The sequence below is a fragment of the Vombatus ursinus genome, unplaced genomic scaffold, assembly GCF_900497805.2.
Source record: "Vombatus ursinus unplaced genomic scaffold, bare-nosed wombat genome assembly UNPS02014781.1, whole genome shotgun sequence".
Lineage (NCBI taxonomy): Eukaryota > Metazoa > Chordata > Mammalia > Diprotodontia > Vombatidae > Vombatus > Vombatus ursinus.
Genome location: NW_020954559.1, coordinates 34,879,718 through 34,905,833, shown reverse-complemented (window position 1 = coordinate 34,905,833; position 26,116 = coordinate 34,879,718). Strand labels below are relative to the sequence as shown.

The following is a 26,116-nucleotide window of genomic DNA, read 5'->3' as shown; positions in this document are numbered from 1 at the left end:
TAAGAAATTTTACCAACTGAAAACATATCAAAACAAAACCACATAATTTTTAGTACTCCATTATAAAACAAATGCTTTATTCAGATTGTATCATTTAAGTTCTTGTTAGGACAAGACATACAGACATACAATTAAGAAATGTAAATAAACATACCACTTTGAGGGCTGAAATTGCTGCAAAGTATGGAGCCCCTGTGTACCTAAAAGGGAGATATTTAAATGTTTAAACTCAGGAATCTTGTAAGACTCCCCAGGCATCTCCAAAATTCATTTAGATGGTGATCACATTGGAGACCACGCGAAATGTAAAATTAAATAAATTAGCAACTACCACCACTTAAAACTCATTCATAAAAATATTATACATAATAACAAACAATTCTTAATACCAAATATATGTGGACAACAACTTTGATTCACTTTTATTTATTCTACTGGTTTACCTAAAATTTACATAAATTATACCACATCTACTAACATAGATCAAATGACATACGTATAAAGAGCTTCTCAAAGCTTAAATCACTATATAAATGTCAATTAGGTCAGCTAGGTGGTACAGAGGATAGAGTGCCAGGCCTGGAGGCAGGAAGACTCATCTTCCTGAGTTCAAATCTGGCTTCAGACACTTACTAGCTGTGAGACCCTGGGCAAGTCACTTAACTCTGCCTCAGTTTCCTCATCTATAAAATGGGCTGGATAAGGAAATGACAAACCACTTTGTATCTTTAACAAGAAAACAAGAAGAGTCAGACATAACTGAAAAATGACAAAATAAAATGTCAATTGTTATCAACATGTTCTCATGAAGTTAAAGTTAACAGTCAAAACTAGTTATATTTCTATGTTCTTCTGCCTAATTGGAAAATTCAATGACATATGAAAATTCTGTGTAAATAGAAGTATAATATAGTAGTCAAATATGTGATTTATTAAATTTTGGGAAAGGAAAAGGCGCAGACCTCTTGACATGTGATTTCATGAGTGCAGGAAACTCAGGATACAGAAACTCCCTCTACCAATACAGAGCAGCAACTAATCCGTAACATACAGATAGTCTTAGAAAGTTGCCTGGGACATTGTCAAATTAAGTCATTTGTCCCAGGTCTCAGAAACTAAAATGTGTCTGAAGAAGGACGCAGATCTTTCAGACTCTGAGACTGGACCTCTATCTACTGCACTATGCTGCCTCTCAATAAGGCAATAAAAGAATTGATTGTATCATTTTAAAGTTTCAATAATACTAGGTTTAAACTAAGAATGATTTTATGTGATCTTTCACTCAATAAATATTTCCTTAGCGTCTATTATACATACATGGCACTGTGCTAGGTATTCACCACCATCCTAGTCACACACACACACAAAGACACACACATACACACAAAGATGTTGAGTTTCCAAAAGGGTTAATGACCAAACTCACAAAAATAATGATCAAAGTTAACAAATATCATGTACACAGAACTAAATGTAGTTTATTCAGGACAAACAATGAAGAATATCATTTACTAGCTCCATCTTATTAAGAAGGCTATTAATATGTAGCCCTTTTGATGGTTTCAGTGAAACTTCTAAGACTTGCATGAATTGATGTAAAATGATCAGAACAAGAACAATTTATACAATAAAAACACTGTAAGAATGAACTGACGATTCCAGGATACCAATGATAAATAAAGCATGCTACACACCTCCTGCCAGACAGGTGATAAGACTAGGGCATAATGAGATTTTTTTAAAGACATATTCCATGTAGAAATTTATTTTGCTTAAGTATCTTTTTTTGTTTCAAAGACTTTATTTTTTGTTTGTTTTTGATGGTGGGGATAGTGGCAGGAGGGAGAGAAATCTATTTTTGTACATTGGAAAAAATAAAATTTAATTTAAAAAAGCCTCTTTAAGAAAAAAATGGCATTCAAAAGACAGAGTATTCTAATAGGAGAATAACAGAGGTCTCTTTTCTAGCATATATGGGGAACTTAATTCAAATTTATAAGAATTAGAACCATTCCCCTATTGATAAATGGTCAAAGCATATGAATACAGTTTTCAGGGCTAGAAATCCAGCTATCAATAACCATTTGAAAAAATGCTCTAAATCACTAGTGGAAGAGAAATGTAAATTAAAACAACTCTGATGTACCACCTCATACTCATCAGACTGCCAAAGTTGACAATAAAGGAAGATGACAAATGCTAGAGGGTTGTGGGAAAACAGATACATTAATGCACTGTTAATGGACCTGTGAACTAGTCCAATCATTAGTACGTGGAACCATGCCCCAAAAGCTATTAAACTGCACATATCCTTTGACCCAGTATTGATAGCAACACTAGCACTATACCCCAAAGAGATCAAAGAAAAAGGAAAAGGACCCATATGAATAAAAATATACTCCCTCTTTGGGGATTGGCAAAGACTTGGAAACAGAGAGGATGCCCATCTACTGAGAAATGGCTAAACAATGACATATAAATGTGATGGAATACTATAGGCCTGTAAGAAATGATAAAGGGGATGGTTTCAGAGAAAATGATGCTGACCTAAGTGAGCAATAAAAACAATATTGTAAAGACAACTTTCAATAAGAGACAAAATTGATCCAGAGAATGACTAACCACAACTCCAGAGGATCTGTGATAAAACACGTTAGCCAGCTCCTGATAGAGAGGTGACAGACACATACAGTACACAGTGAAACATAATTTCTTTGAGCATGGTCAATGTGAGAATTTATTTTGCTTAAGCATACATATTTGTAACAGGGGTTTTTCTTCTTTTCTAAATAAGAAATATACAGGTGGCAAAGGAAAGACAGGAGAGAAAGTAATTTTTGTTTGAAAATAAGTAATTTTTAGAAAAACAGCAGCAAGAAAGAAAAGATCATTTTCAAGTCTATAGTCTTTTGTTACTCTTTGGTGATCTTTTGGTGACAATGAAAACTGATGGACTGTTTTCAAGACTAAACTCATATATGTCTCATGAAGACTGATGATTTGGAAAGAAAAAATAAGTTCAGTTCTTCCCATGAGTCTTACCCAAAGGATAATAGTCCTTAAAAAGTCAGTTGTGGTTGATGATGCTCGGTCATGTTGGACTCTCCGTGAACCTGTGGGCCTCTGTCCAGGGAGTTTTCTTGGCAAAGATACTGGAGTGGTTTGCCATTTCCTTCTCCAGTGGCAACTTGCCCAGGGTCACACAGTTCTGTCCATTGCACCATCTAGCTGCCCCCAAAAAGCTAGTACCTACTCACGTTCCCACAAATGACTCTTAGCAAATTCATCAATTCACTATGGTGGAGCTGACAGCAATTTTTTATATAAAAATTGAAGACTTTAAGAGTATTTTCTTCCAATTCAATTAATCACTGATTACTGGGGGAAAAATCATTCAATCTGAGAGTTAGAGGGGTCCATAAGTGGTCAACTAGTCCAATGGTATCAAACTCAAAAAGTAGAAACTGATCCCTGGGAACCACCTATTGATTTAGAAAACTACAAATTAACATTATCTATGTTGTATAGTATTTAAAAAAATTTTTTGTTAAACATTTCCCAATCGGCATTTCAATCTGGTTCAGACCACACTGGGGAGTTTTGTGGCTCTGAGTCTGACATTTCTGATCTATTCCAATCCCTTCCTTACAGATAAGAAAATGGAAGCGCACCAAGAAAAAATGATTTGCCAAAGATCACATAGAAAATTAATAACAAAAGGGAAACCAGGTCAATGAATTCTGGTCTGATCCCCGACCCAGTAGTTCACTACATCACAGCTACCTTCCCATAACTGAGTATTGTAATGATATCTTTGGAGATTAAAAAAAAGTTACCATATAGCCCTGAAAGTAATTTAAAATAACATATTTAAAACATTTCAACTTACTCTTGGCAGCCTCCAACTATGCCTATTCTTCCATCTTGACCTTTATGCTTTTTAGTAGTTAAAGGGGGTATAACATTTCTCACCAGCTGAAAAATATTCTCCATGTCCTTTACTGAGTGAACTTTGTGTACTGAAAACGATCTCTCTAAAACTAAGAGAAAAAAAAAAGAAAAACATAATCATGATTACTGAAAGATAATCTCTAATTTTAGTGTGGAAGATGTACAGACATATATGAACAATCTCCATAAATAATAAAAACTTTCAGGAAGTTGATTATCTTGAAAACCTAACCACTTTGAGATTATTAGTATTTTCTTTTTTAAAAAAGTTATTCACATATTGCTGTCAAATTACCATGTCTTGATACTTTTAACATAGACTTTGAGAATTCCTGAGAATCCCCATATATTTATAGAAACAATTATTTTTCATGTAAAATTGATGTATACATTTAGCTTTTGAAAACTTTACTTTCAACCACTAGACATTTTGGATGATAATTTGAAAATATCAGGAAATAGAAAAATCTGATGCTTCCCTCCCCCACTCCCAAGAAGTCATCTTAAAAACATAAATACTTGGAAACAGAAGACCCGAGTTTAAATCTAGTCTCAGACGCTTACTAGCTGTGTGACTGGGCAAGTCATTTAACCTGTTTGTCTCAGTTTTCTCATCTGTAAAATAGGGATAATACCAGCTCCTGCCTCCTAGGGTTGTTATGAGGATCAACTAAAATAATAATTGTAAGGTGTTTAGCACTGGCCTGGCACATAATAAGCACTATAAAAATGTTAGATATGGGGCAGCTAGGTGGCACGGCGGATGGAGCTTCCGCCTTGGAGTCAGGAAGACCCGAGTTCAAATGTGGCCTCAGATACTTGACACTTAACTAGCTGTGTGACCTTGGGCAAGTCACTTAACCCTGACTGCCTAGCCAAAAAACAAAAAAAAGTTAGATATTATTACTATGATAATGATAAATGTCTTATTTACCCAATATTTTGAAAGACATGCCAGCCATTTAAAATAAGAGTACCAAATATATATTTGCTATGTTTTACTGTTAAGCTAGGTGTTCATTATACCCCATTTTGAAAAGCTTTTCCAAGTGTATTTCTAAAACTTGTTTGGGCACCAATTATCCTAAGTATAGAGAACAACTAGTGTTCCAAATATAGAGCCTTCAATTGATTTTAATCTAATTTAAGTGGCATTTTAAAATCAGTTAAAACTTCTGAAATTTTCTTAATTGATTTTGCTTGATAAATTTCCTATTGTAAAGTCCTTTGTAGCTTCATAGTCAAAAGACTTTGGCCACAAGTTCAGAGAGCCCAAAGTGTCAGCTGGGAAACAGAGACATCACAAACTGGAGCTAAAAAAAAAGGAATTTTGCAAACATATGCCACATTTTCTTAGCTTTCTGCCAAAAACACTACCCACTACAATTAACTCATTTGCTGAGAAAATTAAAAGGAGCTTTCACAAGTTCAACTAAAGGCAGAAAGCTGCCAAAAGGCTTTCTCCTAGAAAAGGTTTATATTTTTAGACCCTCTTCCAAGTTTATTTCTTATTCACTTGATTTTTATAATCTAGAGATGATGCAATGCATCCATAATAGATACAATAATGAGATTTAGCTACATTTTCATAAAATGTTGATAAAACATTAATTCAGCTATAATCATCCTGAATACCTTTATGGATTCAAAAAAATTTAACATGGCTAATTCAGAATAAAAAGTTTAAGAAAGAAGCAGACATGGATGGTATAGTGGTGAGAGAGCGAAAAGCCCAGAAGACCCAGATTCAAATCCTGCTTCTGAAATAGTAGTTACGTACCTCAGGGCAAGTTACATAACCCCTCAGAGCTCTGGGCAATTCTCTAAGATTTTCAATTGCACAGAATAGTCAGTAAACATTTATTATGTGCCTAAGTGCCAGAGGAAGGTGCCAACTTCCACTGGCAGAGAGAGGTCCCTCAACTGAGTTCTCTATATGAATGAAATAACAGACTCATTCATTCTCCCTAGGCTGCAGATAAACTCTGCTTCCCACATTGGAAATGCCAGGTCAACACCATCACCTTTTCCCTTTCCCACACCCTCAACAATATTCACAAAATGACTCAAAATACAATCACTGCATAAGCCTTCAGTTTTCAACAACTCTGTTCCAATAATAAACACAGTTGGCTAATTCCTTGGTACATCCCAGTAAGTCTTTCATTAAAACGGATGGACCCAATGAATTAAGAAAAAACATTCCCCACTTAGTGCCCCCCCCCCCCATTCCCTTACTTGGAGGCCTGCCACATAAGCAGTACAGGAGACCTGAGGTGATCAAAGTCTCCATCTCGCTTCTTGGAACCCAAGACTAAATCATCCTTCAGCTCCCCACAATTCATTTAAATTTGACCCATCTTCTGGGGCTCTTCCTCCTTTCCCTGCTCCCTGATTTTTCTACTAGTAGAACTACAAACTATAAAAATACTTTCTGAACAGGTTTTTTTCCCCCATGTGAAAGAAAAACTTACAGTAATTAGATTTAGCTACCACTTCAGAACTGTTAATGAAAAATTAATTCAGTTACAATTACAATCAACATCTTTACAGGTATTTCATTAAAAAACATTAATATGTCATCATTTTAGTATCAAATGGCATGATTACCAACTAAGTAACAGTAAAGGCAAGTTTTGAAGTGATAGGTCCATGACCTGGAATAGTCCAAATATAATCAATTGCATTAATTATTTAAAAGAATCCTGACTGTTTTCTTTTATTCAATATCAGAAAGCACAAAAAAAATCTACAATTTCCAAAGTCACAGTGTTATAAGAACAAGCTACAATTTACATAGGTAAATATGTCAAGGATCAGAATTTTGCCCATTTCACCAAAGTATCTATATCTTTAGATAGCAACCCTTCAGTAATTTAGGAGATGTCTTAAGAGTTGCCTGAGACTCAGAGGTTAAGTGACTTGCCCAAGGTATGCCCAACATAGCTGATGTTGGAAGGTAAGATCTGAGTTCATCCTCTGGACTTTAAATACAGCATTTTATGCATCGAACCAGAAGTGCCAAAGATAAGGCTTTTTGTAAGCGGTTGCAAAATTCACTAAGTGGCCCAAACCAGATTAAAATGAATTGGGAAATGTTTAACAAAATCAATTAAAATACAACATAGATAATGTTAAATTGTAGTTTTCTGAGTCACTATGCAGTCCACACGGATCTGTTTGTATTTGAGTTTGATACCACACCGGCTCTTTATACACGGACCAAAAAAATAACGTGAGTGTATGAGAGAGGGAGAGTGTGTGTGTATGTGTATGTGTGTGTGTGTGTGTGTGTGTGTATGTGTGTGTGTACACAGTTATCCCTTCCACATCATGAGGGTTTAGGGCGCAGTATCTCCATGATCTGGAAAATTTGAGTAAAATTTTTGGCCTTCCCTTCATAACAGCAAAGAGGTCTGAATTCTTTCTTTCTTCTTCTTTTTTTTAATGGGGTACTTATGGTACCTTATTGTAAAATTTAGGTTAAGTATTTGGTCATAGGCTATATGTAGGTCAATGTTAAGTAAAAATACTGTATGGCAAAGAAAAAAAAATACGAAATATGAAAAATGTTTAAAGTGAAACAAATTTAAGAAGAATACTACTGAAAATATTACACGTACAACAGAAGACATTAAAAAAAAACCTTTGAAATTCCCTACTTGTACTCACCATTAACCTCTGGTACATCACTGCAATCTAACTTGAAATGAAGAAGTTGAATGCTGCCTTTCTCTTCAATCAGTTTCTTCGGGGTTTCAGGAGACTCCCTAGCTGCCTCTTGACCGACAGATGCTGTCTCTTGATCAGCAGATGCTGCCTCTCCCATTACTTTTACACTGCATAGGCTAAACCTTTTTTTAAAATTTTCAAACCAGCCTTTGCTGGCCTGAAAATCCGCAGAGGTAGACCCTTCACCTTCATTTTCCTTTAGGAAATCATATAAGGACTTAGCCTTTTCTCGTATGATGCCAGAGTCTATTGGAATGCCTTTTTTATAACAATCCAGCACCCAAAAGAATGTTGCACTTTCTACTCGAGAGAGATTTGGATCTCGAGGTTTATGCAAATACTTTGCAGTTGTTGGTGCAGCTGCAGCAATGGCTTCCCGGATTTCCTTCTCTTTTTTCTTGATATGCCTTACTGTGGACTCATTAACGCAGTAATGGCGGCCAACCGCAGCCGCCGTTTTGCCTGAACGAAGCATGTCTAACAATTCTACTTTTTCCTTCAAGTTCATCACTTTTCTCCGTTTCTTGGGAGCACTTTTCGAACCACTAGGCACACTACGTTTGGGACCCATGATTTTAATAGAGTTTATGGCGTTTAAATACCACAAGATATGAGAAACTCGAGATGCAAAGATCACTTGGAGATGTCATATGAGAGATTGCTGTAATCACGCTTGGCATCCCCAAACCAGTGTGTGGAACCGCAGTTCTTTTACTACAAATTTAATTTTAAGGAAAAAAAATGTGTAGCTGTTCATTTATGTTATTAAATAGTAAAATACATACTGTACAATATTACACATAACAGCAATACAGTTTATGCATTTATGAGTTACTAAACTTTTTAAGGCATCTCTACATTTCTAGCCTTTGTGTGTCATTTGCTGGCTTTCAATTCTTTTTGCAGACTTTAACTCTTTACTTACTTTAACTTTAGAAAAGAAATGGAGTATATTTAGAGCATTAAAAAGCAAAATACATTGATATTATACAATACCATATGCATATTATACGTATATTTCAGAGTTTCTACACTTCTTCTGTGTCATCTGCAGCTTCCACAAAACTCTCAAAAACTCTCATTTACGGTAATTTCTTATGCCGACCTGCGATATATTTAAACCACGATGGGGAAAAGTTGCGGTGCAGAAGGGATAACTGTGTATGTGTGTATGTATGTCTGGTGTGTATACATGCTGGCTCTTTATATATGGACCAAAATAGAGATTTATATCCATGCAGGTTAACTCTTCAAATATACAAAAACATATTTAAATATACTATATATTTTAGAAGCTATCCAATTTAATTTACTGCATATTTACATAAACATAGCAATAGTTACTATGTGACTTGCAGTCTTTAACATTTTATCATTTCAAAGGCAAATGCAATCACTAGACTACAACTCCAATGACCGTGTAGTAACGATGACAGTCTTGTACAGAACTGTCAAAATTTGAAATCACTAGGAAATACATTCTCTAAGATATCTGATATTAATAGTATACCAGCCTATAGTACTATTTTTTCTAAGTAAAAAGATAAATGATACACTTTAAAATGTCTTCCTTACATATAATTCTCCCAACACTCTTACCTGAAAATAGATAACTGGGAAAAAAAAAAAAAAAGCAAACCATTATTTGGTATTATACCAAACGTATAATACAAGTTAATTACTGAAGTTATCTCATATTTTCTAACACTAGTCTAAGGTCTATCCCAAAGGGTTTTAACGTGGACCCTCAGTAGTTAAAGCACACATTGCTCAGAGACCCTGAACGAGCATTGGGAAAAAATTCCATCTTTATGTTAATTTGCTTCTAACTAAAATATAGCATCTTCTTCAATTTTAATTTAAAAAACAAAACACTATTCCAAGCAAGAGTCCATAGATTTTCCTAGACTGCCAAAGGGGTCTATGAAACAAAGATGGTTAAGAACCCCTGCTCTAGCAAATGGGTAGATGGGGTATAATCATACATAAAATCAGGATTAAATATACTATTAAATGTTTCTTTACTCCAAGAGAGTCCTTAGAGAGTGAAATATTTTTCACTCAGGCAAAACCGATTAACTGTGAAATATGTCATATTTTCCAGTCTTCAAGAGTACACTTCTTTCTCTGTTATGTCTAAAAATAGTCCAGTAGCTTGTAAAGATCACTTGTAACTGAAAAGAGCAATGTTTCCACAAAAAAATTCTATGGGATTATTAGATGGAAAAGGCTAAGGCATCAAGAAATCTCTACTGTTCATAGAGAAAGAAAGAGGAGATTTAGATATCAGGAACATTAACTTGCAAAACAGGATTGTCTTGACCACAGCAATAAATAATCCTTATTAAATTATCATCTGAGATAAATCATCTGTATTCTATTAAAGCATTTACACATAATGGTATAAACATTATTTTTAACTTACTTTCAAAATCTTATACCTGTGATCTAAACATCTGTGACAAGCGCTTCAATTTAAGTATTTATAACCCAGTAAAATAGAATATTACTGAAACACAACAGATGATAGCGATTTGGTTAGAGCTTAATTTATTACTTGATGTTGGCCTTTTAACATTTATAACAAACAGCCTCAGATGAAAAATACCCTGAAAGGAAAATTCAAATTTGGAAAATTTCTTCTTTTATTCTTGGCACTAACAAGAGGAATTAAGGAACAGACTAGTGGGTAATAAATTTCTTAGACAAGCACCTTCTGCTAGATTTATAATGGGCTTACATCGTATAATACTTGCCTTTATTACTAATAATGTAAATCTCATTTGCTCTGAAAAATCAGCACTAGACAAGGCATGAAATATTTTATATCAAATACAAAAAGAAAGTACATAAATCACAATCCAATATTCAATTACCCTTTCACTTCCCTCCATTAGGACTAGAAAACCTGGATCACTACAGTTATCCCTTCCACATCTCGACTTTCCCCCACTGAGGTTTCGATATATCATGGGATGGCCTAAGAAATTAAATGGGAATTTTTTGGGAGTTTTGCGGAAGCCGCAGACAACATGAAAAGGCCAACAGACGACACAGGGCCTATGACCAAAAATTTAACCCAAATTTCACAATAAGGTTCTGTAAATACTCCATAAAAGAAAAAGAAAAAATTCAGACTTCTTCTCTGATACAAAGAGAGGGCCAAAAAATTTTGTGTGGATTTTGCAGATGGCATGGAGTGCCATACTACTAACTGCCCCTACCCCCACCTCAATGTGGAAAGGATAATCGTAAATGCTTTTCAAAACAAAAACACTCTTTAGCCATACTGCAAAATGCAGTACCTATCAGTGGAAAACGTGTTGCTGCCATAGCATTATAATTAATGTTCTTTGAATAGGATGGATAAGGTTGCTCTATGAGGTGGACTGGGTGGTCTGGACTGTGACCTTTGTGACACGGTTGAAGAAACTGCAGCTAACATCTGTCCCAATACTTGCAACATCCACACTCTTAAGCATGTTCAGTTTCTCGACTCTTGTCCTCGATTCTAAGCCTCAGCTCCTCACATCTGTGCAACTTTTCTTCTATATTCATACTTTGTTGCAAGAACTTCTCCATCGTTTTGTCCAGCATCATGTTGGCATGGTGGTATTTTTTATCTTTTCCACTGAGGCAGAGGTAATATGTTGGTCTTAAAGCCTGAATCAAAAAGTAGATATGAATAAGCACACCCACGCAAAAATCAGTTTTGATCAAGCCATAAGATCATTTGACTTCAGCTCAATAGAAACTTTCATCAAAACACTTGAACAATAATTAATTATGACTTAATTGGCAAATATATAACAAGATCATGTGTTACATGTATTAACCAACGTCATGTTTTCAGATAAGGCTACAACTGCTACATGGGAGGAACTTTCTGATCTGTTAAAAAAAAAAGCCTCCTTCATCTGAGAAAAGAAAGAACTCTGCTTGCAACCACAGAGAAATGTTTTTAGCATTCTGGAGGAAAAAAAATTGTGAAAATAGTGGAGGCATAAGGACAACATTATCAAAGTAAGGTAAATGTCCAATTTGCTTTTAGTGGGAGGAGATCTGGGTCTAGTTTTTAGTGCATAGTACATAGATCATAAAAGCACTGAAAACTGAAAAAAATGTGTGAAAAACATCTCTCCTTCAGATACACTGCATTCTCACTCATCCCTGAGTAGCAGTTTGTGTTAAAAAAAAAAAAAAAGTACAATCTCTTAAGATCTTGTGCTTCATCTTGAAAATTAAACAAGACAGAAGAGTATTTTTCAGCTGATGGAATGTCAAAGGCTGTATATGGAAGTTCAGTTAAGTCAGCCAGCAAAAACTCTTGCCAATCTTGCCACTAGGTCTTAAGTCTACTTTCATAAATTAATTGGATTGTATTCAGAAGTACTTTAGTACAAGCATTAGCATTCTGAAGGAATACAGGCTTCAAGAAGAGATATCAAATATCTTATGAGGAGTATCATTATGACAATTTTAGGTTTCAGAAAAAAAAATTAAACATCACCAAATTAAAAAACAAAAGGGGATAATGAACTAGACAGTCCAAGTACCCACACTTACATTGAACTGCTTTCTAGAACTATTTATGTCAATAAATCCAAATTTTTTGAAGGTGTAACCTTTGGTAATCACTCCCTCTTCCTCCTAAGTGTGCCAAATGGCAAATTTTAAATTGCATAAATTTTCTTTTGATAATCTTTCTGACTTCTCTAGTTTGGGATAACTGGAGCACCCTGGTGGATGTGTCTCCAAACTTGGGCCAGGGAATCACTAACCTGGGCTTTTGGGCTTTAATTTTTTTAGTTTTTGCTAATGAATTTTTAAAATTTTCTCCCAGCTAACTACAAAAAATGTTTAAAGAAAACAAAATTTCAAATACACAAGAAATATATTTAAAAGTGACCACTGAAATAAGACTTATTGAGCTGTCTAGTGTTTAGATCAAGGTAAGAAAACAGCTGAATTGTCTACAACCAAACAGCTGTTCCTGGAAAAAAAAAACTTTTTTTTTTTCCCCATGAGGCAATCAGGGTTAAGTGACTTGCCCAGGGTCACACAGCTAAGTAAGTGTCAGGTGTCTGAGGCCAGAAAAAAAAAAAAGACCTTTTACAAGTCACCTAGGAAACTGAATTGCCAAAGAACCAAAAATAAAAAATTTCAAGTCATCTTGTTCACTTCATACTTAACAAGGTAATTTAAAAAAAGAATCTGACAATCCCTTTTACATTCATATCTCAGGGCAGGGCAAAGGAATATTTAAATGGGGCTTACAAACAGAGGAGCAAACATTTAAGTTTAAAGCAAAGTTATTTCTAAAAGTCAATGGGAACCCTCCCTGCTCAGAAGCAATCTAGTGGTTAATCCTATTTAGCAACAGGTAGGTGGAAGAGGGTAGTAAGAGGTGGGAGGCTCCATAGGTATCCGTTCACGGTATTCCTAGGTATCACGGTGTCCCTCAGGGTCCACTTTTCTGCTTCACCCCCAGCTAAGATATGCAGGCCCTGGGCAGAGTACTCACCACATTTGGGCAGCACCTGGACGGCTAGAAGGGAGACGCTCCACTTCGATGGGGCCCTTGGCAAAGGAAGAGCACTTGCCCACCAAGTTCTCATGGGGAGGCTCCAGCCTGCCCCTGTCCATCTTCTCTTCCATTCTCTCTAAGACTCTGTAGTCCACCACTCCTAGGCAGCTGCCTCTCACGCCTGTCGCGAAGGCTGCAGCAGGACCATCGCCTGCGCACAGGTCCTGCTCAGAACAGTCTGGGGACGTGCAGATCTTGTATGCCCGCTCTTCTGGAAGCGGTCCTTTCCCAGGTTGTACTGCCTTTGAAGCCGATCCCGCGCTGCTTCAAGGTCCAGTCGAAACCCATTTCCCCTACGCTGCAGGCCACGTCCCAGTACACGTGGCCGTTCCAAAAACTGCCAGCTAGAGCCGAATGAACGCCTCCTTCGCCCCAGATGCCCAGGAGGGCACGGGTCTCCAAGTCAGACCACAGGAATCCCCGGGTATTGGTGATCATTATCACTATGCCCTCCCCAGGACGGAGTCGGGGGGAGAGGCTGGTCGTACCCCCAACCCAGTCCTCTTCCCAGGATGTGGGGTAGATGAAGAAAGACTCAGATGTATCAGAGCAAACAAAAAGGGGGAAAAGGGGAGGACGGGAGGAAAAGGCAATCAACAAACATATCAAACCCCGAGCTGGGGAGCTGTCAGGCACTGGGAGGCAAACAGGAAATTAACAAAGGGTGAGGTTGTAAGACCCAACCAAAGGGAAGAGGATTATATCTCCCACATGTTGGGGATATAGTACATATAATTCATATATACTACTACAGTTCTGGCTGGGGAACCCTAAGAGACTGGGGGCTGGACCGACAGGCAACTCGCACCACTTTCCACTCCTCTCCTCCAACCGGTGGGGGTGGGGGGGAGAAGGGGCAGGGGAGGAGAAAGTTTAAAAAGGGCGTATTGGCCCCAGTGCTCCAGCTTCTCCATTCACAAGCAAATCTACAGTGAGAACGCAGCCAAACACAGACACCCAGACTGCAGCCACCACAGTTTTCTGCACCGTTTCTTCCTGAGGTAGCGAAAACCCGCCGTTTCCCCAGTTTAACGACTATCCAAGCCCAGCCTCCCCCGGCCGCTACCCTGCTCCGCTAGCCTCTGCGCCCCCTGCCCGGAGCAGCTTGAAGCTCGCGCGGCTATAGCTACACCATCCGCCCCGGACTGAGCGGCTTCTATCCCCAGGTCTCATCTCCTCCGCTGCCAGTTGTCCAGCTCGGCTTGGCGGTAGGAGCGCAGCAACAGCCCTGAACAGCTGTAAGAGCCCTCCATCGCCGACGGAGCAGCTGCTAACCCGCTCCGCCAGGTCCCCGCCTCCACCGCCCCTCCTCCCAGAGACGCGCACCACTGTTCCCTCTCACGGGATATCCGCTGGTAGGCAGGCTGGGTAAAGCCGATCCGGCCTCCCTTCCCCGCCCCCTGCTCGTAAACAGACACACCCCCTCCCCTTCCATTTCTCCGCCCCCAGCACCATCCGGTCCCCAAAGCTCCGTCATCTCGCCGTGCGCTCTACCTCACCGCGCACACCCCAGCGCCCACCTTTCTGCGCTCCTGCTCTCGCACAGACCCGCCCGCCTCCCTTCTGCAGAGTGGGGGAGGGGGATGGGGCGCCCCGCCTTCTAGAAGCCTCAGGAAAGAGGGGCTAGGCTGGGAATGCCCCCGCGTAGCGGGCACCCGAAGGCCACGCACTGCCCTTTACCTCTGTACCCGCCCTAGAGACTGTGCGTCCCAGCCATTTTCCCTTGCTCTTGTCTACTCATGTCTGGGAATAGAACTCAGCTAGAATCTAGGAATAAGGCTATTCCGAAGGAGGGCGAGGTTATATCACAAGTGAATGAGGCTGCTCCAGAGGGGAGCTTTCGAGCTCACTAATTCACATTCCCCATCCCCACCTCCAGAAGTCCGTTCTCCCCGACGCCACTCACCCCTCGGAATCTGCATCTGGAAGGCTCCTGCAACGCGCCTCCCCTACCCCAGCACTGCCTTTGCAGGCCCTTCTCGTCGGGCTCCGGAGCAAACGGGGCGCAGCGCAAGCTTCCTGCCCTCCACCCCACCGTCCCTGCCGGAGAGAAAAGCTCACGAGGGCTGCTGCGTGTACCTGAATCCAACGGCAGCCAGTGACGGATGAGCAGAGCCGAGAGCACGGCGGCCACGGCCGCTAGAGAGATCCCCACGGCTCTAGCCCTCGTTTCTTCCCAATTTATCATCTCCCGAAGGCAGTGAATCGGGACTGAGAACAGTGGTTTTTTTGCTTTTTTTTTTTTAAACTAAGTCTCAAATCCCCTCCCCCATCGGGGCCTGAATCTTCTCTTACCTAGTTTGCCGGCAGGGGGGTTGGGGCCAACTCGGGCTAACAAACCACAGAAGCGTTTAATCAGGATCATCGGGACGCTCTTCCGGGTTTGCCGCTGTCCTAACGCTGCCAGCGGAAGCAAAACCCGGTCTCTGGCTCTTTTCTCTGTCTCTCCCACAGAGGGAGTTCAGCCTCCAACCCACTCAGCCAATCACTGCTCCCAAACCTTCGCGATTGACATTACAGGCATAAAACCCTATCCAAGCTTTAGTCCTCTCCTAGATAGTATTTCTTGTGAAGCTCATTGCAAGCGTGAGCCAAGGCATTGTTTATTAATTATCTTTAGTGATTTTTCTTTGCTGGGTCACGGTTGCTGGCACGTTTGGTGTGGAAGGGGAGGGAGGGTGAAGAGAGTGTTGTATGGAACTTAAAAAATGAGTAGGAAGAATTAAAGCTATGCCTATACTTATACCTGTACTTGCAGAGAATTCTGTCAAGTCAGCAAGCTTTTATTAAGCACCTACTATGTGTCAGGCACTGTGATAATCACTAGGAATTCATATGCAATCAGAAAAAAAAACTGTACCTGTCATGTAAGAGCTTATTAATGAAGAAGACAACATGTAAATAAATAGGTACATAGAGATATAGAGAGTAGAAGTAAGGCAAATAACCCTGGAAAGTAGATGCTATTATGTCTCTCATTTTACAGATGAAGAAACTGAGGCAGGCAGCATTTAAGCAACTTGATATAGGTTACACAGCCAGTAAATGTCTAAGGCCAGAGTATCAGAGTTTCCTGACTCAAGACTAGTCCTCTATCTACTGGACCACCTAGCTGCCTCAATACATAAAAGAAAGCTGAAGAGGAGAAGAGGAGGAAGGAGTCCTTTCTGGGGTAAAGTAAGGAATACAACTTGGGAAGGAATGAAGACATGGCTGGCCTTGGTGTCCTCCTTAAAATGGAGGCTCTAGGAGGAAACAGCCAATCAAAGGAAGTGGCCACAAGGGCAGAGGGTACTACCAGTGTGAGAAGTCCAGAGGTACAATGAACTTCCAGGGTGGCATACATGGTAGAGAAATTCCAGAGAGTCAGGAATGCAGCCTAGAAAGGAGTCTTTTGAGTGTTTGGGGGAAGCCTGTTCTGATGCTTGAACACTTACTTCATGTCTCATCAGAGCTAACCCACAAGACAACCCACAATCTCAAGATTCTGTTGGAGAAGAGTAGGAAGTGTCCTGGTATCAAAACGGTTTTACAAAAACTCTTTGTATAATTTTTATTAGCTTGTATTTTAATTAAAATTAAGAATTTGCCACAATTTAAGAAAAAATCAAACTTACAAAGTGAACAGTAATATAATAACAAATAATCACTTCATTGAATTTCTTGTCAAAGTGCCAGAACCCTTCCCTGAAGGGAAAGGCTGGGTGCTCATAGCCTCCAGTGCCAACTGGATGACTTCCTCCATTCTCATCTGCCAGAGGGAAGGGCTGGTGGGAAATATCCAATCAGTACTGAGGGACATAAATGCCAAACCTCTCCCTCTAGTGTAGGTTCTGGGCCTTTCCTCCAGTAGCAACCTATTCCTTTCATGCCACCTATGTCTGGCCCATTAATCTTTCAACTGCAGGCTCTTCTTCTATCACCTCCCACCAGTTGGAGAGAATTCAATGCTAATTTAACATTTCTAGACTTTGATTTTAACTTTGTTTTCAATTATACTTATCCAAGTATTGTACTTTAAAGTATCCAATAATTTTGATTACTTCCTCAAATTATTCCAGATTGCCTACCATGGAAGCCTCTGGGTCCTCCACTGTGTGGATGGAGACAGTAGCTTCCTTCAACTGGCTACCCACATCTTTAAAATGGTAAGACTGAGCCAGTCACTCCTCTTTTCCATCACCATTTTTCTGCTGTCTCTTATTGGCTGCACCCAGAGGGTACAGATCCCAGTTCATCCACAGTGAAGATTCTAAGGACAAGTGAAAACTGAAAAGTTGAAAGGAAAAGGATGTTCCTTCCCCTGCCACCCTTCTTTTACCCTGTCTTAGAAACAAGCATGTGAGTGTTTCTTTTCTGTTTGTCTTCCTCAGTTTGGGGTGCCTGAGGTGATCCCCAAAGGCCCCAGTAGTAAGAGCTATGGTGACCCTTTGAGCCAACCAACCCAACATGGAGGCCCTGAGAAGTGAGGATGCTTAGGACTTGAGACAGAGGTAGGTTTTAGGTTTGGAATTGGGAGTGTGCTCCTTGGGAACCAAGCTAAACTATGAAATCTTCCCCTCCCCAAAGACTGAAATGGATCCTTCCCTGAGGGCAGAGCCAAGATGGCAGAGGGAAAGCAGTGACTTGCTTGAGCTCTCCCCCAAACCCCTCCAAATACTTATAAAAATGGCTCTAAACAAATTCTAAAGCAGCGGGACCCACAAAAAGACAGAGTGAAACAAATTTCCAGCCCAAGACAAGCTGGATGGTTGATCAGAAAGGTATATCACGCCGGGCGGGGAGAGGAGCAAGTGCAGCGTGGGTGCGCAGGCTGCAGCGAACCTGGAGCAGGCCTCAGAGGACCGAATCGCAGGCAGCTGTGGAGGCTTCTAGACTTGTCAACCCAGGAACACCAAACACAACTTAGAAGGTTGGTGGGAAAAGTCTGTGACTGGGGTGAGAGAGGAGCTAGGTCTCAGCTGCAAGTCTGGAGCTCGGCCCAGGGCCGCCGCTGTTTCCTGAGCTTCCAGCCCACAGACTGAGAGGGAATCCAGTGGCTGATCGGAGGGGGATTAAAAGGATCTCTTTGCCAGAGCTAAGGCAGGAATCTCCTGCTTTGCCTGTGCTTGGATCTGGGTCACAGTTCTGAGGGGCAGTATTGGGGTGAGGAGGAATGCTGGTGTGGTGGAGCTTGTTGTGGTGGTGGAGAGAAAACACCTCGACCCTTATCATAGCCCCTTGGAAGAACCGAAAATTTTCAGGTCCCTAGAAGTATCTTTGAAAACAGCTATACAAACCCCCGAAGCTTGGGACAGTACATTCTCCACATTGGAAGCAGACTTTTGCCTTAACAAAGAGTTTAAAACTCAAGTAATTGTCTGGGATCATGAGTAAGCAGCGCAAAAAGAGTCAGACCATATTATCTTACTTTGGTGACAAAGAAGATCAAAACATACAACCAGAAGAAGACAACAAAGCCAAAGCTCCTACATCCAAAGCCTCCAAGAAGAATATGAATCAGTCCCAGGCCTTGGAAGAGCTCAAAAGGTATTTGAAGAATCAAGTAAGAGAAGTAGAGGAAAAGCTGAGAGTGATGCAAGAAAATCATGAAAAACAAGTCAACAGCTTGCTAAAGGAGACCCAAAAAAATCCTGAAGAAAATAACACCTTAAAAAATAGCCTAACCCAAATGGCAAAAGAGGTCCAAAAAGCCAGTGAGGAGAAGAATGCCCTAAAAAGCAAAATTGAACAAATGGAAAAGGAAGTCAAAAAAATTACTGAAGAAAATACTTCCTTAAAAATTAGAATAGAGCAATTGGAAGCTAGTGACTTTATGAGAAATCAAGACACTGTAAAACAAATCCAAAAGAATGAAAAATTAGAAAACAATGTGAAATATCTCATTGGAAAAACAACTGACCTGGAAAACAGATCCAGGAGAGAGAATTTAAAAATTATTGGACTATCTGAAAGCCATGATCAAAAAAAGAACCTGGACATCATCTTTCAAGAAATTATCCAGGAAAACTGTCCTGATATTTTAGAACCAGAGGGCAAAATAGAAATTGAAAGAATCCACCGATCTTCTCCTGAAAGAGATCCCCAAAGGAAAACTCCTAGGAATATTGTAGCCAAATTCCAGAGTTCCCAGGTCAAGGAGAAAATATTACAAGCAGCCAGAAAGAAACAATTCAAGTATTGTGGAAAGACAATCAGGATAACACAAGATTTAGCTGCTTCTACATTAAGGAACTGCAGGGCATGGAATATAATATTCCGGAGGGTAAAGGAGGTAGGATTACAACCAAGAATCACCTACCCAGCAAAACTGAGTGTAATCCTGCAGGGGAAAAAATGGTCATTCAGTGAAATAGAGGACTTTCAAGCATTCTTGATGAAAGGACCAGAGCTGAATAAAAAATTTGATTTTCAAATACAAGACTCAAGTGGAACATGAAGAGGTAAACAAGAAAGAAAAAATCTTAAGAGACTTATTAAGGTTGAACTGTTTACATTCCTGCATGGAAAGATGATATTTGTAACTCACAAGACTTTTGTCAGTGTTAAGGTGGTTGGAGGGGAAAAATTATATGTACGTATATATAGATATAGATAGATAGATAGAGGGCACAGGGTGAGTTGAAAATGAAGGGGTCATATCTGGACAATAAAATTAAGGGGTGAGAGAGGATTATACTAGGAGAAGGAGAAAGGGAGAGGTAGAACAGGGTAAATTATCTCACAAAAAAAAAAGAAAAGGCTCTTACAGTGGAGGGGAAATGGGGGAAGGTGAGAGGGAATGAGTGAATCTTATTCTCATAGGATTTGACTTAAGGAGGGAATAACATACACAATTGGGTATGGAAATCTGTCTTACCCTACAGGAAAATGGGGGGGAGGGGACAAGAGAGTAGGGGGATGATAGAGGGGGGCAGATTGGGAAAGGGGGTAATCAGAAGCAAATACTTCTGAGGAGGGACAGGGTCAAAAGAAAGAATAGAATAAATGGGGGGATAAGATTAAGGGAAATAGAGTTAATTTTTCACAGCATGTCTACTATGGAAGTATTTTGCATAACTGCACATATATAACCTGTATTTAGTTGCTTGCCTTATCAATGAGGGTGGATGGGGAGGGAGGAAGGGAGAAAATTTGGAACCCAAAGTTTTAAAAACACATGTTTAAAAAAATGTTTTCACATGCAACTGGGAAATAAGAAATACAGGAAATGGGGTACAGAAATCCATACTGCCCTATAGGAAAATTGAAGGGGAAGGGGATAAGAGAAGGGGGGGAGAGATAGAAGGGAAGGCAGACTAGGGGAAGGGGTATTCAGAATTCATGCCATCTTGGGGTGGGGGGAGGGGCAAGATGGGGTGAAAATTTGGAACTCAAAATCTTGTGGAAGTAAATTTTGAAAACAAAAAAAAATAAAAATTACCATAAAAATAAATAAATAAAGATAAATAAAATAAATAAAAACAAAGACTGAAATGGTGCAAAGGGAGGAAGATTATATCTCCCACATTTTGGAGATATAGGGATCTCCATATTATACAAACTGGGCATGCTCAAAACACCCCTCAAGAGCATCTTCATGTTAGGTGAACTCAGCATGGCCAGAGAAGCCTGGGCTGCGTATCAACTAAAAAAAAAATTTTTTTTGAAGCAGAAATGGGTGAAGCATAAAAGGGAAGAACAGATGAAAGAGGGCCAAATGAAGTAATACGACCATGGTATCTCCAAATCCAGGATTCAGTGCAGGACTCCAGTGGTTTTAAAGTCTAAGTAAAATTTTTGTTCATTTGTTTGACCGTTCTTCTACCTGTCTAAAGGGGTTGGGCAAATTGCATTATGAGTCTCCTGGTATAGGAGCTGGCTTCTAATTACATATAAATGTTGCGAATGCTCTTACTACTCATTTCCCTTCCTTGTTATTTATGTTGTTTTATGTTGTAATTGCATTTGCTATTGGATTTGTGTCTCCTATTTGAGCTCCTTGTAAGCTTCTTGAGGGCAGGTACTTTTGTTTCAGTCATAGTATCCCCAGCATCTAGCACAGTGCCTTGTACAATACGGCACATGCTTAAGAAATACTTGTTGAATTGAGAAAATTTGAATTATATGGCCTCACAATAGAGATTAGATTTAATGGGGGCTCCATCCACAAGATGCATGGCAGATTACCCAAAAGAGCCACACTGAAGTCTGCCTGTAACCTACCTTTTTGGGCTTACTGCACATTGCTCCCTTTCACACACTCTCCATGCTGGCCAAACTGACCTTTTACTGGTCCTCACATATGACATTTCATCTCCTGTCTTGGTGCCTTTGCCCAGTTAACAAGTAAGGAAACAAACATTTATTAAGCACCTATTATGTGCCAAGCATTGTATTAAGCACTTTGTAATTATTATCTCGTTTGACCCTCACAACAAGCCAGGGAGGTAGGTGCTATTATAACCCCCATTTTACAGATGAGGAAACTGAGGCAGATAGTATTATATATAGTTATATAACTATATAGCTATAGTTGTACAACTATATAGTTTTATATGTATAACTATATAGTTTTATAGTTAGTAAGTTCCCGAGGGTTGGATTTGAGCTCAGGTCTTCCTGACTTCCTAACTACAGACAAAGCCTAGTGCGCTGTATACTATGGCACCCTCAGCTGTTATAGAAATTCACAGTTTTCATATACAGTTCTCTATTTTGTTATGTAAATGAGAATGCTCACTTTAAATGTTGTTTGTTAAATTCAGAATAAAAATGACATTAAATGAAAAAATTTTTAAGTCACTTCATTTCTCTGGGTTTCAATTTCTTTTTCTATAAAATGAGAATTTGGGACTAGGCAAACTCTAAGGTCCCTTCCAGTTCTAAATTCTATGATCATGTAACAGAATTCTAATTTTTTTTTTTTTGGTGAGCTAATTGGGGTGGAGTGATTTGCTTTGTCAAGTGTCTGGTCTAAGACCGGATTTGAACTCAGGTCCTCCTAATTCCAGGGCTGCTCTATCCACAGCATCACCTCACTGCTCCTAGAATTCTTAAGTAATATCAATCAATAACCTTCTACTTTTTAAGCTTTTTTTTTTTTTAAAGCTTCTACTATCTTCCAGGTACTTTGCTAAGCACTGGGGATACAAAGGAGGCAATACTCTTTTGTAATTATAATTGTAATATGTAAAATGCGGGGGAAACCTGTAACTGGAAGCTAGCTGCTATACCAGGAGACTCATAATATAATTTGCCCAACCCCTTCAGACAGGTTGGAGAATGGTCAAATAAACAAACAAAAACCTTACTTAGTCTCTAAAACCACTGGAGTCCTGCACTGAATCCTGGATTTGGAGATACCATTGTCATATTGTCATTGTCATTTGGCCCTCTTTCCTCTGTCCCTCCCCTTTATGCTTCACCCAGCCCTGCTTTAAAATTTTTTTAATTAAATTTTTAAAATTTAATTTCTCTTGCAAAAAAAAGAAGAAAAAACAATACTTACATAGAAATGATCAGGCAGCTTCAAATTTTGCAAATTTATGACGTGAAGTTATAAGCTCAGCAAGTACAAGAAATTCCTTCATTTGATATCAGCTTCATTATCTGCATTTGAATTTTTAATTGATATAATTGAAGTAAAAGTAAAGTATTGTTAAAGTTTTTGCATACATAGAATTGTTAATGTTTGCATCATAAAATAAGATGAGACTTGGTGGTCCTAAGATGCCTTCCAGCTCTCATTCAAATCTACTTGGTGTTAAAAATTGTTTAATAATCATGCCTCTATGGAGAAATTGAACAAAAATGCAGGGAAAACCTGTAGAAAGTTATAAAAATAATAACAATGAGAGCTGGATTTCTCCATTCTATTCAGCAGTCAAAAAATAAAAGGTAGCAATATAAAGATGCCACATTTCTGTGTTTTTGATTCTTGTGCTCCTCACTGCTCTTTCAGCAGGTTTGTGAGATTTCTTTCCCATTGCAAAAGAAGTTCAATGGCAGAGTCATGTCGAGTCCCTTTTTCAGATCCAGTTCACCATTTTAAGAAACAAGGAAGGTAAAACTAAATTCTTTGCTTGGCTAATGACAACAAATGCGTTACTGGGCCAATAAGCAAAAACCATTTCTATAAGCTATATTGTTTTAGGAATAAGGAAGTTGAAATGTTCTATGCTAACACAAGCATTGATAGTTACCCAAGTGAGAATAATGTAATATGCAGAACTGGTTTTCAACTTCAGTTGGATATCTGCCTAGAAAAGTGAAGTGGGAATTGGCCCTGATAGTGCTGCTGTAGTGGTAGGGAGAAAAAAAAAAAGTAACATTGGCAGCAAATCACAAAATCTGATGATAGGTTCAGATGTTACAAGTTTTCTTTCATGTCTTCTTAGTAGGATTGTTATAATAAAAAGAATGAAATACCTGAATCATACTTAATGATAATTCCACAGAGTTATAAATATGAATATAATTTTCTAGAGCTATCAAGCAAACAAAATAATAAATAGCTAATATATATGTAGCACTTACTATGTGCCAGACACTATGCTAAGTTCTTATTCAGTTGTTTCAGTCGTATCTGACTCTTTATGACCCCATTTGGGTTTTTTTTTTTTTGACAAAATTACTGGAGCAGTTTGTCATTTCCTTCTCCAGCTCATTTTACAGATGAGGAAACTGAGGCAAACTGGATCTAGTGACTTGCCTGAGGTCATGTAGCTAGTAAGATTCTCTGGCCAGATGTGAACTCCAGTCTTCCTGACTTCAGGTCTGGCACTCTGTCCACTGCTCTGGCAATAGTGAGAAAGGCACAAAGGTCTGGACACTGACAGATTCTAGCTGTGTGACTTTAGGTCAATCATATCACCTTTAGTGCCCCAGACCACTATTTAATACTATGAGTTTTTTTTTTTTAAGCTTTTTCTATCAGTGGAAAGAGTTGCCATACCAGTAGAGCCTTGCACTGAAGAAATCACAGGTCCACACTTCCCCCACTAAAAAATGGAAATGTATGTCATACTCCATTAGCCCTCTGGCTAACTTTATTTGCTTTGGGTTTTTTTTTTTTTTTTGGTTGGGCAATGGAGGTTAAGTGACTTGCCCAGGATCACACAGCTAGGAAATGTTATGTGTCTGAGGCCGTATTTGAACTCAGGTCCTCCTGAATCCAGGGTCAGTGCTCTGTCCACTGCACCCTAGCTGCCCCCTCTGGCTAACTTTATTTAGTCATGAGAACTAGTATTAATTTTGCACTACAAGACCAAAACTTTCTCAGGATGTGTCTAAGTGTTCTGTGTATCTGCATGTTTACATGGTGTTTTCTTTCTGGTGGCTCGTTCTGTTTACAGCCTAGCTATCTATTATTTGAACGTCAGGTTACTAATGAGGATAAATGAAAGTGTTGTATAATTAAGTCAATTCCAGTTAAGAAGACTTGCCAACTAGAAATGTTTCGCTCAACACAACATCCTTAATCAACAGTATGTGCGTGTAGCTCTGTGATAGTTTATTTTTGTCATTAGGTAATAGTAAATTTTGTTTTCATTTTATTGCATGATACGTGAGGGAAAGAAAATGGTGAAGATCTCTATGCTCAGTAGTCTTGTGTTTTAAATATTTAAATCATTACTCCAAGGATCCTTGATTTTATTATTGAAGATAATCCTTTCTGACACAGGCACACATCACAACCCCTCTATGTCTTAGAACATAGTTAAAAAAAAAAAAGTCGTTGCCTGGTGACCTCTTAATTGTCAATACAAACGGCTTTTCTTTAGCCGTCCTTCTTAATTGTTATATAGCATTTGACGTTTTTAAGTCACATTCTCCTTCTGAATATTTTCTCTTCTCTGGTTTTTATGACACTGCTCTCTCTTCCCTGCAGTTGGCTGTTCCTCCATGATATGCCCCCTAACCCTGGGATGACTGATCCCCAAGGCTGTGTCCTGGGCTCTTTTCTCTTTTTGCTCTGTACTATCCCACTTGGTGATCTCATCAGATCCCATGAGATGAAATGATCATTTCTATCCATATTATCCAGGTGAATCCTAGATGTATGTGTGCGTGTGCGCGTGGGCATGTGTGTGTACAATTCTGTTCTCTCTCCTGAGCTATGCCTTTTGGACATCTTGAACTAGATATAACATGGGTGTCTCAGACTTAACATGGCTAAAGTTGAAATCATTATCTTTTACTCTAACTCTTCCCAGCTTTAGTAAGACTATCAAAGATACAACAATGATCCCAATCATCCAGACCCTCAATCTCAGTGGTTTTTTCCTTTTACCCCACATTTCCAACCCACTGTCAAACCTTGTTTCTACCCTCACAACATCTCTTGTATACATCCCCTTCTTTCTTTTTTTTATTGATTTATTTTGAATTATCAACAATCACTTCCATAAGCTTTTGAGTTTTCACTTTTTCTCCCCCTCCTTTCCCACTTCCCTCCCCAAGACAGCACACAATCTGATATAGGCTATACATATACATTCCTATTAAACATATTTTCACATTAGTGATGTTGTAAGTAAAAATTAGAACCAATAGAAGGAACCACCAGAAAGAGGAAACAAAACACAACAGGAAAAAAATAGCAAATAGTATGCTTTGTTCTGCATTCAAACTCCATAGTTCTTTCTTCTTTGTGGATAGCATTTTCCATCACAAGGCCTTTGGAGATGTCTTAGATCCTTGTATTGCTGAGAAGGGTTAAGTTTATCAATATTAGTCATTGCACAACATGGTTGTTATTGTGTAAAATGTTCTCCTGGTTCTGCTCACTTCACTCAGCATCAGACCAAACAAGTCTTTCCAGGTTTTTCTGAAGTCAGCCTATTCATCATTTCTTATAGCACA

At 39.1% G+C, this 26,116-nt stretch overlaps 1 protein-coding gene and 1 long non-coding RNA gene across 6 annotated transcripts in view; both read right to left on the bottom strand.

The window, feature by feature from the left end:
- The window catches only part of LOC114046129 (ATP-dependent (S)-NAD(P)H-hydrate dehydratase-like), a 76,114-nt gene extending 53,037 nt beyond the window's left edge, over window positions 1-23,077 (bottom strand). Inside the window, exons 1-4 of one of the 5 annotated variants that reach the window (XM_027866390.1) lie at window positions 15,566-15,647; window positions 7,624-8,397; window positions 3,890-4,040; window positions 155-200 (exon numbers count right to left, since the gene is read on the bottom strand). In XM_027866390.1, coding sequence (XP_027722191.1) covers window positions 155-200; window positions 3,890-4,040; window positions 7,624-8,254 — 828 coding nt within the window. In that variant the 5' untranslated portion in view covers window positions 8,255-8,397; window positions 15,566-15,647. The other 4 variants (XM_027866395.1, XM_027866393.1, XM_027866392.1 and 1 more) reach the window with 4 other exon arrangements.
- Window positions 10,217-14,622, bottom strand: LOC114046130. Its single transcript, XR_003569468.1, has 2 exons — window positions 13,208-14,622; window positions 10,217-11,346 (listed from the first exon to the last, which is right to left on the bottom strand). It is a non-coding gene; the product is annotated as an uncharacterized LOC114046130 (long non-coding RNA).
- Window positions 23,078-26,116: the final 3,039 nt, after the last annotated feature.